Source organism: Coregonus lavaretus (genome assembly GCF_964263955.1).
Source record: "Coregonus lavaretus genome assembly, chromosome: 2".
Lineage (NCBI taxonomy): Eukaryota > Metazoa > Chordata > Actinopteri > Salmoniformes > Salmonidae > Coregonus > Coregonus lavaretus.
In genome coordinates this window covers 19,034,376-19,049,700 of record NC_139989.1, presented here as the reverse complement: position 1 = coordinate 19,049,700, position 15,325 = coordinate 19,034,376, and the positions used below count along the sequence as shown (strand labels likewise).

Below are 15,325 nucleotides of genomic sequence, written 5' to 3'. Positions count from 1 at the left end.
CCATATTCTTTAAATTTTTTATAATGGATTTAATGGTGCTCCGTGGGATGTTCAAAGTTTCGGATATTATTTTATAACCCAAGCCTGATCTGTACTTTGTCCCTGACCTGTTTGGAGAGCTCTTTGGTCTTCATGGTGCCGCTTGCTTGGTGGTGCCCCTTGCTTATTGGTGTTGCAGACTCTGGGGCCTTTCAGAACAGGTGGACTTTACTTAACTAATTATGTGACTTCTGAAGGTAATTGGTTGCGCCAGATCTTATTTAGGGGCTTCATAGCAAAGGGGGTGAATACTTATGCACGCATCACTTTTCCGTTATTTATTTTTTAGAATTTTTTGAAAATAGTTATTTTTTTCATTTCACTTCACCAATTTGGACTATTTTGTGTATGTCCATTACGTGAAATCCAAATAAAAATCCATTTAAATTACAGGTTGTAATGCAACAGAATAGGAAAAACGCCAAGGGGGATGAATACTTTTGCAAGGCACTGTAGTTCTATAGACCATAAATGTTGTATTAACCCCCTAAATGCCAATGGATTCAGTATATATTGATTTAGCATGCAATGTGTGAGTAGTGTGAGTAAGAGTATAAGGCCAAAGACATTTGTTTCAAAACTTTATTTCTCTCTCGTTTTGAGCATATATTTACAATATAACTTGGCAAAAACAAAGTAAAGTACAGTGGCTGTATTTTGAACTTCAGTTTCACACACCAAATCAATCTGTACAAGACTCAATTAAACCAAACAAAATGACTGTTGTTGATTCTACAATTTGTGCAGGGGTTGCATATGCAATCTTAGCTGTACATCTGGACTTTATCCTTGACAACTGATGCTGACATGCACAAAGTGCATATCATTTTCACACATTATTTACCAAGCAAGAAAACAAACAAAGATAACAGGTGAATGGTTTCAGATTTAGTTGCAGTCTCTCAGTTTGGGTCAGAGTTGGTCAGAGTTGGTTGGCCTAAACACTAGCAGCATGCTTTTTTGGTATTTTTCATATTAAAACTTGTCTCAAAAGTGTTTTCACCTGTTGGTGGTTCTTTGTGTCCTATCTAAGCTGTTTCGTTCTGCTCGATGTTGGCCACCAGGCCCTTGGTGTCCACAGTGGCTGTTTGGCGGATGGGGTTGTTGAAGTACAAGGTGTTGTCGAATGTACACTCTCCCAGGACGGGGGTAGGTATCCGTTTGCGGAGTAGGAAGGCACCGAGTCCTACCACTGTAATTATCACCAAGACAACGGCCACAGCGATGCCGGCGTAACCATGGGGAGCTTCCTCCACTAGGGGAGCTAGAAGACAGGAAGTCAAAGTGTTATTGGCAAAATTATTGGTGGGATTGGTTTTAGATATAAATGGTATAATGTTAAGAAAAGCGGAGTAGAGTGAAGTTGCCCCTAGACGCTGATCTTGGGTCTATTTTGCATTTTCCCCACTAATGGTTACGGATTGGTGAGGGGAAGCTGATCCTAGATCTGTACCCTGGAGCCAGAAAAGCATTGATTTGATTGTCAAAACTATAAAATGTATTGTTCTTTAACCAATTATATCTGCTATGAGACACTCACCAGCAACTGGTTGCTTCTCTGTTGGTGTGATGACTGCAAAAGAAGGAGATAAAGATGTTCAGAAAACATAAATGCAAGACAATTCTAAGCTGACACAACAAACACAGGATGACTTGAATAATGACTCTGCTATCATCCCATCTTAAATACTTGAATCTATCTGCTGAGTGCAGCTCACCTTTGGCTGTTTTGCAGATGTACGACTTGTACCGGTTGCAGCTGTTGGTGCTCCACAGACCGCTATCAGACTGGATCTCCACACAGTGTTCTCCACTCTTTGGCATCCCCTGTTTCCAGTTGGTGTAGTCCACCACACTGTTGTCAATCCACATCCAGTCACCTGAAACAAGAACATTGGGTCAAACCAATATCCTTTGATATGGGTGATTCATTGTCATTGAACAACTATAAATCAATAAACATGGTTGTGAAATTGGGACATAATCTTAGAATTGCAAGAGACAGGTAGGTACTATACTTGCCATGTATTCATTCAAAGTGATGTAGCAAGTTTAAAATGTTAGAGGGAACAGGCTTTTTGAGCCAGTGGCCTCCTTAATGTTATGGGTTGTCTGTAAAATATACTGATAGGGTTGCAAAATTACGGTAATTTTTCAGAAATTCCTTGGTTTTCCAGAAATCCTGGTAGGGAATTTGGGGACATTTACTGGAATTTTGTAACCATAGGTACTGACCTTCGTGGCTCTTGTGCATGCCAATCCAGAAGGACTTGGATCCATCCTGCAGTAGCTCAAGGTTCTCCTGGATGAAGCTGGCCTCCAAGGGATCCTCGATACTCACCAGGGATGCTCCTGTTGTCAGAGAAACAGGCTCTTACAACCCATATTCATCATCATCACCATCAATCACTTTGAATGTCTTTCATTCAATTAATGAGTTCATGTGCTCTACATTCAATTAAGACATTGGGTATGTCCCAAATAGCACCCCATTTCCTATATAGTGCACTACTTTTTGACCATGGAATAGCGTGCCGTTTGGGACCATTGTGGTCTGAATGACAGTTGGTGAGAAGGAGGTGAAGTGTGTACCCATTCGGAGACATTCCACAGTGGCGTGGGCCCAGTTGTCCACCACAGAGTTGAGGAAGGCGTAGCAGTAACCCCTGAAGGGAACCCACGTCTTGCGTTTCTTGGGCTCGGGGCAGTTGCCAGGGAGCTGAGGGGGCTGGCTGGGGGCTATGTCTGTAAAAGAGGCCAGAGAAGTTCACATGTACTGAAGTTAATATACATGAGACATACATGTTCAATGTCGGTAAAATTGATACATTACTGCATACAATTTTTTTTCTAAAAGCCATTTTAAAAAGGGATTTATCAACTATTAAACATAGACATTGTGGGTAAATGGATTAAAGGCCTTGTCTGACCTGGTGATCTCTTGCACAGTGAGGAATAGGTGTTACTACAGTCGCCTGTCTTCCACTTGGAGTCTGTGTCCATGTAAACACAGGCCATATTGTTCTTTGGCTCGTCTTCGCCCCATTTGGTGTAAGATAGAGGCCAGTTATCCACCCACTTAAAACGCCCTTCAGTCTGAGAGACAGAGACAAAGACAATGACGGAAACACACAATGGGGGCAAGGTCCAGCCGAAAGCTCACAGGTTTACAAACACAAAACCGCTTTTGTTTCTTAAATGAACACGTCAGAGTAGGAGATCCCATGGATAACAGTGGGAGATCATCTCAATGCTAAGTCCTCTTTGGAGCTGTACTAGCTCTTAAACCAAAGCCAGAGTCATACACATTAGGTCATTTATTAACTGCTGGGCCTTGTAATGAGGAAATTGAAGATCACAAAGCTCCATATTTAGAATTTGTGTGATCAACATATTGTTTAGAATTTTTAGTCTCTGTATCCCAAATGATTGGCATAAAGCAATGTCAATACTGTAGCCTTTTACCAAGTTGTTGTTGAGGCCGATCCACACGGGCTCATTGTATTTGTGGATCTGCATTGTGATGAAGGCCTGGGTGATGGGGTTCAGGATGCTAGCCATCTCTGCATCGTCTGCTTTACATTGCCTCCGGGCCTCGTCCCAGTTCATCTTCTGGACCACTAGTTTGAAGGAGTCATTTCCCAGCTTGTAGAACGTCTTTGTTGACACTGTGGTGGCGGGGACCACAATCTGAGAATCTGAAACCAAAGGAGACTTGTTGTTGGAGGGGAACCTAAAGAGGGATACTCTATTGGACCACATACCCATTAATTGGAAGTGAACAGCCTCACTAGGGTTGCCGATAACTTTTCCAAAATTGGCAGGTTCTCCAGATATGCTGGTTGGAGGATTCACTTATTTCTGGAAAACCTGGGGATTTTGGGAAAGTTACTGGAATTTTTGCAACCCTAGAGCAGCCTCACTGAACTATGGCTTCTTCTCACCAATATTCCTTTTGCAGATGAAACCACGGGATACTAAGCAGTCCTCGACCTTCCACATTCCTGTCTGTTTGTGAGAGCTGCCCACCAGAACCACACAGTCAAACACCTGGAAGAGAGATTGGGAAGGAAATGAAAAGGTTTGATCCCTCTTTTGAATTATAATTTGACTGGTTAAGGCTGTATTGCATTTGCACTTATTGACAATAAGTCAATCAACGTCTCAAAGCAAACATTTAAAGGGCTGTTTTCCCAAACCCAGATATAAGGCGTAGTCCTGGATAAAAAATTATTCTCAGTAAAGAATCTTCCTTGAAAGTAGGTTTTAGTCTACCAACTTTCAAGGGAGATTGTCTATTGAGAATAATGTTTTATCTGTTTCCAGGAATTCACTTAATCTGTGTTCAGCAGTTATATTTACTGTAAGTCTTGTACCTCGTCCAAAAATGAATAGCGTCCGTCTGGCACTGACGTTGGATGCCCTTTTGCCCAATTGGTATAGGAAACACCTTTCCCCTCCGTCCATAGGAAGCGCATCTCCCAGTTGACGTCGTTCAGACCTATCCAAATGTCCTGGGGATTCTCAAGCATCTGGGTGGTAAGGAATGCTGGGAAAGGACCAGTCAGAAAAATGAAGAGTCATCAGGTGATTCCTGATATACTGTTTACATGCAAAGGATTATCAACCCCTGTTCCATTGGCTAGCATTTTAATTTGGCACTCGTTAACCAATGTCTATAAGATTTCTTGTTGCATGCTTTATAATTTTACACACCAAATTTGACAGAATATTAACAGCATGATTTTATGCAAAATTACTTGTAGAGAATTGCAATTTTCATTCTATTTCATTCTACCTTGGGCAATGCCAATGTCTCAGGTAGCTTTGGCAGTGAGCTGTAAAGGGATGGCCTTCTCACCCACCTTGCTCTTTCTCGCTGAGGACAGAGGCCAGGTTTCCTCCCTGGTTGATGCAGTAGGTCCTGGCCTCCTGCCACGGCTTCTTATCGTTGTCTCCAATGAATTTGTAGCACTGTGGAAACATGATGCATCAGCACTGTGTGTTGGAACAGCACACACTACTACAGCAAACAAAATTGATTCTATAGTGCATGGGCTCTGGTCAAAAGTAGGGCACTATAAAGGGAATAGGATGCCATTTGGAACGCAGAAAATGACTCAACTCTCTACACCCAGGTCAGCATCACATTGGGTCATCACTAGGGCCCTGAGTTTGTCCTTGACACATGATAAGGAAAGTAGTATGTGTGTGGTTTTCTCTTCTGGTGTAACGTACAGGTGTATGTAGCCTACAATAGGATGTCCTTGTATGATTTTATAGTATGTGGTGGTTGTACTGTAGTAGTGTAGCAGTTACCTTGCCCTGGAAAGCGATCCATTCTGGGGCACAACCTCCCTTGGGTACAGTGGTGGGGGCCATGGTTGTGTTAGTGAAACTGGTGGTTCTTTTACAAATGGAGGACAGCTCTATGCCACAGTTGATGTCATTCCAGTACCCTACAGATACAAAAAGACACAACCCGATATAGACCCAGCTTACAAAATGACATCCTGGGAGCATCCCCTGAATGTTAGCAAAAGTCCCATGGACGTTGCAGTGTAACGACACTGTAACGACAGCATAACAGCTAAATCCCTTTACTTTGGAGGCTGATGCCACTGCACCCCCAGATCCCTCTGGAATCAGACGTACCCATACTCTTGTATATCGTCACACAGTTCTCATCGTTGTTGGCGAAGTTGGGTTCGTTTTGATCCCACGCGGTATACACAACAGGAGACCCATCCAACCAGCTGAAACATACAGTACACAAACCCAGTCTGAACTGTGAGCATCCATTCAATCAACTACACACCTGGAAAGCACACGTTTCTCCACTCTGCAGAGAAGCACAGATCTCAGGCATGTTCACTGGACTGTGATAAACAAAACATGCTCATGCACGAGTATCTCTAAAAAGAGGTGGTAGGACTTCAGGTTGTTTTAAATGTCCAGGGAACAGTCAACAGTCATTTTACGTACCTAAAAGACTTATCCAAACCAACGGTCATGCCAATGTAGTATTGTGACTCGGAACCTCTGGATATCTGGAAAAAAAGTGACGTCTCTTTGAGGAAACAAACATTTCTAGATTGAACCTTGAACATTTCAGTGACACTTTTTGTCATCCTGTTCATAAATCATCTCTTTATCAGATTCCTAGAACCAAAGCTTTTCGGACGTCACTGGACTGCATTAGAAGTCTCTACCTGTTTCCATATAAACTTCCTCTCGCTCTCTGCAGTGATGACCACCAGGTCACCAAAGTTATTTTTACAGAACGCTCTTGCCTCGTCCATGGGGAGGTTCTCAGTGTTGAAGAAATACTGAGTGTCGTTGTACTCAATCCAGCCGTCCTTTGTAGTGTTGTACACTGCAAAGGCAAGTTAATAAGGAGTAAATTTTGTCTTAGGTATTTTTAAGAGTACATTTTTAAAGAGTATTTTCTGTTAGTGTTTGTGTTGACCTATGCTTTGCAAACTAAATGATAGATGAAGGTATGCTATACAGTATGTGCAGTGATTAATTTAACTGAAAGGAAAGGCCAAGAACTTGAAGGAGAGCAGGGATAGTGAGATGGAATAAGAAGTAAGTGGAGACAGGAAGTGGAGGAATGAGAAACATATTCCCAACATCCTGTGCATTACCTGGCACAACTTGAGTGGGAGGGGGCTTTGGGGTAACCCCTGTGGATACCAAAAAAGGTTTGGGTGAGCACAGCTGCAAGTTTAAGGGTAACAATTCAATGTTCATCAATAGTTTCATTACTGACATGAACTGCATGCCCACTGGGCACACACACTGGTTGAATCAACGTAGTTTCCACGTCATTTCACTGAAACGTTGAATAGACGTTGAATTGACGTCTGTGCCTAGTGAAGTCAGTGTGCCAGCAGATATGGTCTACTGTACCTTTGCGGATCTCGCAAATCCAGTCATTGTAGCTGTCACAGTGTCGATCGTTCCAGTGGCGTCCGTAGTAAAACTGGACCTCTGCGCATTTTTCATTATCATTGTAGTTGTTTGGTTCTCCAAATCCCCAATTATCATAGCTGAACTGGAGAACAACATTGGAATAATGTTACACAGTAGCACTGTATTGTGTCCATATTAGGACAGCCTCAGTCTCAGCATGAGGCTGTCTTTATATGGACACCATAGTACTGTATGAACTTTCAATCCCATTAAAGACAATGATGCCAAATGAATGATTGAAACAAGAGTAGAGTGTAATAAAGTACTGCTAAAGAGAAGGGATATCACAGTAAAGATGAGGTGGTAGGCTACTCACTGCTGATCCGTCAGTCCAGACAAAACCTGCGTTGGGATCCAGAGAGCTGAGGCCGATCCAGGCAGTATCAGGGGAATGATACCTGAACAAACAGAGCGAATGGAAACCACAGACAGTGGTTATTATGACCGTGTGGATTTGAACCACAGACAGTGGTTATTATGACCATGTGGATTTCAACCACAGACAGTGGTTAATAGGACCACACTGGTTTTCACTGATACTCATGGCAACAGAGACAGCTATGAGGATAACTTACGGAGAGCTGATCAGGTCTGTGGCACTGTGAATGCTCATCAGATCACCACCAATGGCCTTGCAGAATTCCTGCGCCTCTGACCATGTCTTCTTGTTTTCTATCACTTTTCTGTAAAGCTTATTGAGGGGAGAGAAAAGTATTATTGATGAATTATTAATGAATTATTATAATGAAGGATTATCAATGAATTCTTGCTCATTGATTAAATTATTAATAAATAAATAAACTATTCACTTCAATTCACTGATCAAAGTGTTTGTGTCACATACAGAACAATTGTACCTTGTAACAGACATTCCTTTTAGCAGCAGGTGACCATCCAGAAGGACAGCTCAGTGTCGGTGTGGTGGGAGGGGCCATTGTTGATGTCACGCCCTCCGCCATTTTCTTACAGATGTACTTCTCCTTGTTGCTGCAGCTGACCACATCCCACAGTCCCGCAAACATTCCAGTTGTCATAGCGACGCAGCCTTGTTTTCTGTCTTTTTTCAAACACACAGAAAGACGAGAGAAGATTGAGTAGTTTAATTTAGTTCAGACATTTGCCAGGCAGTTAAGGTGTGGGAGAAGGTACTCTAATACCGCAGTCGTCTAATGCCAGTTCATGCTACAACCGATCATCAATTGCTACAATCAATCACATTTACATTTTAGTCATTTAGCAGACGCTCCAGAGCGACTTACAGTTAGTGAGTGCATACATAATTTTTTTATTTTTCATACTGGCCCCCCGTGGGAATCGAACCCACAACCCTGGCGTTGCAAACGCCATGCTCTACCAACTGAGCTACATCCCTGCCGGCCATTCCCTCCACCTATTCTGGATGACGCTGGGCCAATTGTGCGCCGCCCCATGGGTCTCCCGGTCGCGGCCGGCTACGACAGAGCCTGGATTCGAACCAGGATCTCTAGTGGCACAGCTAGCACTGCGATGCAGTCACCATTTTGGGAAAAGGACACTGTACCTGGCATGCCCACATTGAAGTGGGTGAACTTGACCTCCGAACTGGTAATCCACTTGAACGTGTCTCCATCCGCCATGTTGGAAAGTCCAGTCCAGAAGTACTTCTCTGGTCTCAAACCCACCAAACTGACCAGGAAGGCATTTTCATACCTACAAACCAACAAACATTCGATCTGTTATCTGACAACTTATTGTTATTATCTTGTCCAGGATATGACTCAAGTAAGTGAGTCAAATATATCTTATCTTATAAGATAGTCATGATGTGATACTGTACCTGTCAGCCACATCCACCAGGTTTGAGTCACTCTTCTGGCATGTCTGCTTGGCCTCATCAAATGTTTTGGTTTCTGATCCAATGTTGTAGCAGTAAGAACCATACCGGATCCAGCCCTTGATGACAAAAATACAGAAACAATTATCCTCAAACTGGTGAATCTTTGTCAGTCAAGATGACACCATTGTAGTCCTTCTCTAGAATCATTTTCAAGCTTCCATTTTATGTGATATCATTCTGTATTCATTATTTACTGTACCCTCCCTTTCAACAAACAGGAAATGACCTCACTCACCAGCTTACATCCTGGACTATCTTCCTCTGGGGCACCTGCCACCGGTTTGGTGGAGGCCTTTTTCTTACAGATGTACCCGTAGGTCTTCTCACACAAATTATCGGCCCACTTCCCATCCTGTGAGAGTGTATGGAGAGTCCACATTGTCACAATACCACATTTAGTTCCTCATTGACACCACTGTTAAATGTTGTCATCAATGCCACTGTTAGCCCTAGCATTTAGCTAGCATTCGCATTTACCTAGCGTTAGCATTTACCTAGCATTAGCATATAGCTAGTGTTATGGTTAGTTATAAAAAATCTTTGGTGTTAGCATTTAGCTAGCATTAGTGTTAGCATTATCATGAACCTAGTCTGTCCTTGAGGGACCAATGTGAATATTACCTTTCCTCTGATCAGGACACAGTCCTCCTGGAGGTTGGCACCGTGGGAGGGCTCCCCTGCCTGCCAGTGGCTGAATGTCACATGGGATCGGTCGGTCCACTCAAACAGCAGCGCATTCCTCTGGTCGTTCAGGCCGATCCACAGCTCATCTGTGGCCGCTAAAGTCAAGCAGAGGGACATTAAGACTCAGAGCCAGGAAGACAGCGAAAAACACCTGATATACTTATTGTTGCCTTTGGCTGATCAAATTGACTTAGGTGACATTATTATTAATATTCTTTATTCAGGGAAGCCCAATTGAGATCAGGGTCTCATTCACAATCGTGCCCTGAGTACAAAGATTTTCACAATAAAAACATTTGACATTCCAAATAAAACAAGAAGAATAAAGAAACTACAAGGTACAATGACAATACTACAATTTCAACAAATAAATTACATCAATCGAAACAACTGCAATTCTCAATGAATTAATTGAACACCAGAGTCCTAAACTGCTTTAGCGGCCCCAGGGAATCAAGATGCAAGGAATTTTGCAGGTTATTCCAACAATGGGGGGCACTAAAGGTAAAGGAGGATTTACCAAAATAGGTCGAGATCAGAGGGGCCTCAAGAGTTAACCAACCCTGTGAGCGGGTTTGGTCGCTCATTCTTTTTTACTTTAGCAACAAAGTTAGGTAAGTTGTAAGCTTGTGTAGTAGAACGTTGTAAATAAAAAGGTAGTAATGAAGTGATCTATAGGACTTCAATGAGGATCAGCCAACGTTTTGATACAGGATGCAATGGTGAGTATTAAAACTGTCACCTGTGATAAAGTGAAGGGCACTATGGTAGACGGCATCCAAAGGTTTAAGAGTAGTGGCTGCTGCATTCTGGTAAATGTTGTCACCATAGTCAAGAACTGGCAGGAATATTGACGGTACAATCTGCTTCCTGCTATTTAGGGAGAAGCTAGATATATTTCTAAAAAATAAGCCCACTTTAAATATTAGCTTTTAACTAGCTCATCCGTATGCTTTTTAAACAATTCTTTGTCAATCCAAATACCCAGATATTTATTGGGACACATCTCAGAGTGGTTTTCAAAACTGATAGAAATTACGACCCATAAGAAAGGTCCTCGTAGTGCATAACAGATCTATCAGATATAGAGGTAATTGTAGCTACGACATGGATTGTGCACTCACTGTATCCTGACTGAGAGATGATGAAGCTCTGTTCTTCTATGTTGTGGATGCTGGCCAGGTCCCCTCCATCTTTGTGGCAGGCGGCCAGGGCATCCCTCCACATCTTCTTGGTACGTTGCAGGTAGTAGCAGTGGCCTGCATAGGGGATCCAGTGACTGGGGCAGAAGGTGGGCTGATCTTTTCCTACAGAGGGGGGTCAAAGTTCAATAGTCCGAGAGAAGGTAGAAAGTTCAGAAAGTGGTAGACTGTAATGTTTTATCGGTTTGACCCACACAACCTCTGGGCCCGTATTCATAAAGCATCTCGGAGTAGGAGTGCTGATCTAGAATCAGCCCCCCCCCCCATGTAATCTTATTCATTATAATCTTAAAGGCAAAACTGACACTAGTTCAGCACTCCTACTCTGAGACACTTAGTGAATATTGGCCCTTATATATAATGGTTCAGTTTACCCTACCCTGCACAACCTGATCTGTTGTTGTTAACCTTGTGTTGCATGGCATTTGAACTAGGTAAAGAAGTTATAATCTTGTGTCGTTCATGACTGTAATGTACTGTATGATTCAATTCTTACCTATGCGGGCAGAGGTCAGAGCTGTTGAGTTGCCTTTGCGACAGATATATCCTAGCTTCTTGGAACATTCATTGGTCTCCCATTTCGAGGCCTTGCCAGCATTCAGGGTTGCACAGCTGAGCCCAGGTTCAGTTGATGGATGTCCTTTTGATGATGTCCATGTATTTATTAATTGTCTTCCTCCACCATTGGAACACATAGCATACTTGGACAACCTCAGTTGTTCCCTAGGCTGTAAAGTATAGGATGATGTGTTGCATGCAGTTGCACTCACCTGGGGCCCAGTTTAAATATCTGAATGGGTTGCCATTGCTCCACTGCCATCCAGCCTCAAAGTCTAGGCTATTCAGTCCAATCCACAGAGATGTGCCCAGGATATTGGTCAACCCTGCATCAATAAAAAGCATTACAATACGTCCACGAGAGTAGTGTAATATTCTTAATAAGCAATTGTTTGTTTCAGATTGATTTATCGCTAAATCAAGGTGAGGTTGTAGGTTAGACTGGCCATAGCGCACTTTGGGCAAATGCCCTTGTCCATCTTCAGGCCGGTGTGTCAGAAGTGCCTAGGCTGGTTTCTGATCCCAGTCCTCCCCTGGACAACAGGTTAGACTGTACCTCAGATGTGGGTCTGACCAGGTCTGACTGTACATACCTGAGATGTAGGTCTGCTCATGGAGCTCTACTATACTGAGCAGGTCGGCTTCTTGCTGCTGGCAGCTCTTCCTCGCCTGGTGCCAGGTCAACACAGACTGGGTGTTCCTCTGGTACAGAACACCTGTCACTGGGTCACTGTCCCATCCTGAGGACGCTGAGGGGGACACGGAAACATTAGGGCACACTTAAGGCAGGAAAAAGAAAGCATCAATAACAGTCCAAGAACTTAATCAAATAGTGTTCTGTTCCATCTCTATCACTTTCTATCATGATAGAACTGCCTCCCATATCTGTGACTATTGTGGCAGTTCACCAGGAACTATAGTGAAAGGGGGCTTCCTTCCTTTTCCTGTCCCAGTTTTGGAGCTGTGTCAGGGGAAACAGAGGAATGAGCTCCAGTCAGGATGGAAGGGTAAAAAGACACAGAGCTGCGTCCACAGCTAGAGGAACTAGAGGAAGCGTTTGTGTTTTTCTGTTAGGAGGTCAGAGACCAGACCTCGTCAGCGCTGACCTGGCCAATCGTCACCTCCAGCGAGGTCACGGAAAAACAGGAAAATCAAAGAATTCCATGTGTAACCTCTGTTTTAATGAGGGTAGGAATCTGTCCCTATCACAGGCTTGGAAAGGTGTTTTACAGTATTGTTTGAATTGGATGCCGTCCCGAAAGTGCTTTGATTTCTGTTGATGCAGGTATTTCAGACTGATAAACACATCTTAAACCCTGGTCATTTCCCTTGTTTTTACAGGCAAATAAAATAAAATACAAATATTTTTGTCTCATTTTGATCTAAAAGGCAAAACTGATCCTAAATCATCACTCCTACTCTGAGATGCTTGATACATACGGCTCATGATTTTCTACAGGTGTCACCTATTGACCCTTTTCCTGATCACTGGAAAATGGCAGTAAATGAAAAAAAACATAGCATGAAATGTGAGGGCTTGACTCACATTTTGAGGGACAGAAGCCCCACTTCTTGTCTTTATTGTAATCTGTCTCTGTGGCGCACCAGAGCTGTCCGTCTGAGCGCCCCTGCAGAGTGCACTCAGCGTACCACTTCACCCCAAACTGAAAAGGGAACTGGCAGGGGCTTCCAAAGGCATTCCCCCCTAGTGTGAACACCTCTGGAGAAGGGGACAAAACAGTTTTGTTACATTTACATTTTACATTTTTGTCATTTAGCAGATACTCTTATCCAGAGTGACTTACAGTTAGTGCATTCATCGTAGGATAGCTAGGTGGGACAACCACATGCTGTATCTCAATCATAGTAAGTACATTCTTCCTTAATAAAGTAGCTATCAGCTATCAGTCAGTGCTAGTAGGAAAAAAATACCTTGTTAACAGTATGATTCTTCCAAGGTCAGACATTCATTCCCTGGCTTTAAGAAAGCATCTTACACTTCTGATTTCTACCTCCAATCTCCAACCTCCAGTAACAGTGAGTGTGTCTTGTAGCTTCCTTACCTTGGTAGCCCTTGGAGCAGAGGTCCTTCTGAGTCCCATACATCTTCCACCGGCTCCAAGGCCCAGATCCCTGGTAGATCATCATATTCTTCTCGTTGCGGTTGCCATAGTTTAAGTGCAGCGCCTTGTCTTTGAGGCCGAACAGGGTCTCGTTCTTACACTGCCAGTGCTGGAGCTCACTCTTCTCATCACAGGGGAAGAGCAGCACCTTGACCCAGTCCTTCAGGTCCTGAGCCCCCAGGCAGAGCTTCAGGGAGATGCTGAGGAGACGAGACTGCGAGGCCCAGCGGAACTGCTGGTTCTGGGACGTGTGGTCACAGGGAGCCACCGTGACTTGACTGGCACTCACCGCCACCACACACATGTTGTGATCCTGGTTGTAGATCAGGAAGGAGCTGCTGTCTGCAGCACGGGGGAAAAGGTTCTTCTTATTTCTTACTTTTATGTGTGTGTTTTTGTTCTACCTTGTTATTTTTAGTATTACATTGTTATTTATTACTGCATTGTTGGGGTTAGAGCTTTCAAGCAAGGCATTTCACTGTACTTGTGCATGTGACATTGAAACTTGAAACTAAGGACAATGATGTGATCTATCCAAGGTCTCATCCTTCTTTCAGGGCTCTACAGCTGCTCTTATAAACAGCACTGCAAAGCTATTGAACTGTGACTGAGACACTGTGTCTAATTGTACAGGAACTGTAATAAATAATATGCCATTTAGCAGATAAATAAAAAATAAAAATAAAAAAAACATTTTAGGTCCCACTGTACATTAAGTTGTGTATATAAATATTTTTTGTACTTACTCATTTTATGAACTTACAGCTGTTATACCTGTTTACAGCACTCAAATTATTTTCAAGAATTTTTAAGAACTCACAGTGTATGTAACTACAATTTAAATACATGTGTTTTTAGGCCACTTTAAAAGAAATAGGCCAATTGAATTGTTATATCTGAAAGCATCTAAAATGCCTAAAAATATTCTGAAAGTTATCTAGCTTGTCAAATGGTTCACTCGTGACTCCTGGAAAAGATTCCATCAATATATCTTGCAGTATCTGCCAATGAAGCAAAACTAACTGAAGGACCTAGAAATTCTGGATATATTCATTACCAGTCTACATAAATATTGTTACTTTCTAGCAGCCTCAACCTTGCCTTCCATTTATTGGTAAAGCATATCAACAAATATCATTTGTATCACTTTCATTATACAGAATGCTTAACCATTGCATGAAACCAAAGAAAGTGGAATAAAACTCTACATACCTATCTCAGCAGCGCAGCAGAGAGCATGCATAAGGCACAGGAGCACAGCGAGGGATGGACTGCATGCCATCATAGCTAGTGCATAGTTTGCTATCCCAGAGCTCAAAGGTGGTGTAAAGTAGCTGTCCAGTCCAGAGAGGAGAGAGGGATCTGGCTGTGGTGTATTCAGGTGTCTCTCATGGAAGAACAGTGACACAGAGACATGGATGCAGTCCCCTAAATCCAGCCGATGTGTATCCTGTCACATGGGTTGGCGGGGGGTCGGCCAAAACCACTGACGTGAGGAGAGGAGAGGAGAGGGGAAGGAGGAATTGTGCAGCCACTAGTCATTCACTTATCAGGAGCACACAGGGGACGAGAAGAGCCACAGGTGTGAGATCAGCCAGAGCATCAATGAGCCAAGCCTCACTCACTTTGATTGGATAAAGTCAAACAAGGACCAGCTCTCAGGGCAACTCTCTATGGACGATCTGTAAAATCTAAATAGAGCAAGTAGTCAACTCTTTCCAAGAATATGGCAGAAGTTCTTTAGACGACGGAGGAACGTCCTTAATTTCACAAAATTCCATGCAAGAGACCAGTAGAGTCGTTCCACGAAAATAGTGCCTTTTGCTTCCCTATTTTAAGTAGAGATTTTACACCAAAATTGCAAA

General features: G+C 43.0%; 1 protein-coding gene across 1 annotated transcript; it reads right to left on the bottom strand.

Annotated features, from left to right (window-relative positions):
* Positions 1-603: 603 nt before the first annotated feature.
* On the bottom strand, positions 604-14,836 carry LOC311149771 (macrophage mannose receptor 1-like). Its single transcript, XM_084186999.1, has 30 exons — positions 14,673-14,836; positions 13,401-13,802; positions 12,884-13,057; positions 11,931-12,086; positions 11,550-11,663; positions 11,276-11,419; positions 10,702-10,884; positions 9,515-9,672; positions 9,129-9,245; positions 8,834-8,949; positions 8,558-8,706; positions 7,875-8,074; positions 7,593-7,708; positions 7,334-7,415; positions 6,955-7,099; positions 6,690-6,728; positions 6,252-6,415; positions 6,025-6,089; positions 5,695-5,795; positions 5,359-5,498; positions 4,905-5,013; positions 4,416-4,588; positions 3,984-4,089; positions 3,505-3,737; positions 2,970-3,135; positions 2,632-2,784; positions 2,275-2,391; positions 1,758-1,919; positions 1,580-1,612; positions 604-1,303 (listed from the first exon to the last, which is right to left on the bottom strand). Exons 1-30 carry the CDS (start codon positions 14,743-14,745, stop codon positions 1,068-1,070), a joined length of 4,326 nt encoding a protein of 1,441 aa, XP_084043125.1. The 5' UTR covers positions 14,746-14,836; the 3' UTR covers positions 604-1,067.
* Between the last annotated feature and the right edge of the window lie 489 nt (positions 14,837-15,325).

Coding starts and splice junctions, on each gene's coding strand:
- LOC311149771 (XM_084186999.1), bottom strand. CDS start 14,745: ATGATGGCATGCAGTCCATCCCTCGCTGTGCTCCTGTGCCTTATGCAT. Junction 7,416..7,592: donor ACAGACCTGATCAGCTCTCC/GTAAGTTATCCT, acceptor CTGTTTGTTCAG/GTATCATTCCCCTGATACTG. Junction 5,014..5,358: donor GGATCGCTTTCCAGGGCAAG/GTAACTGCTACA, acceptor ATGTTTCCACAG/TGCTACAAATTCATTGGAGA.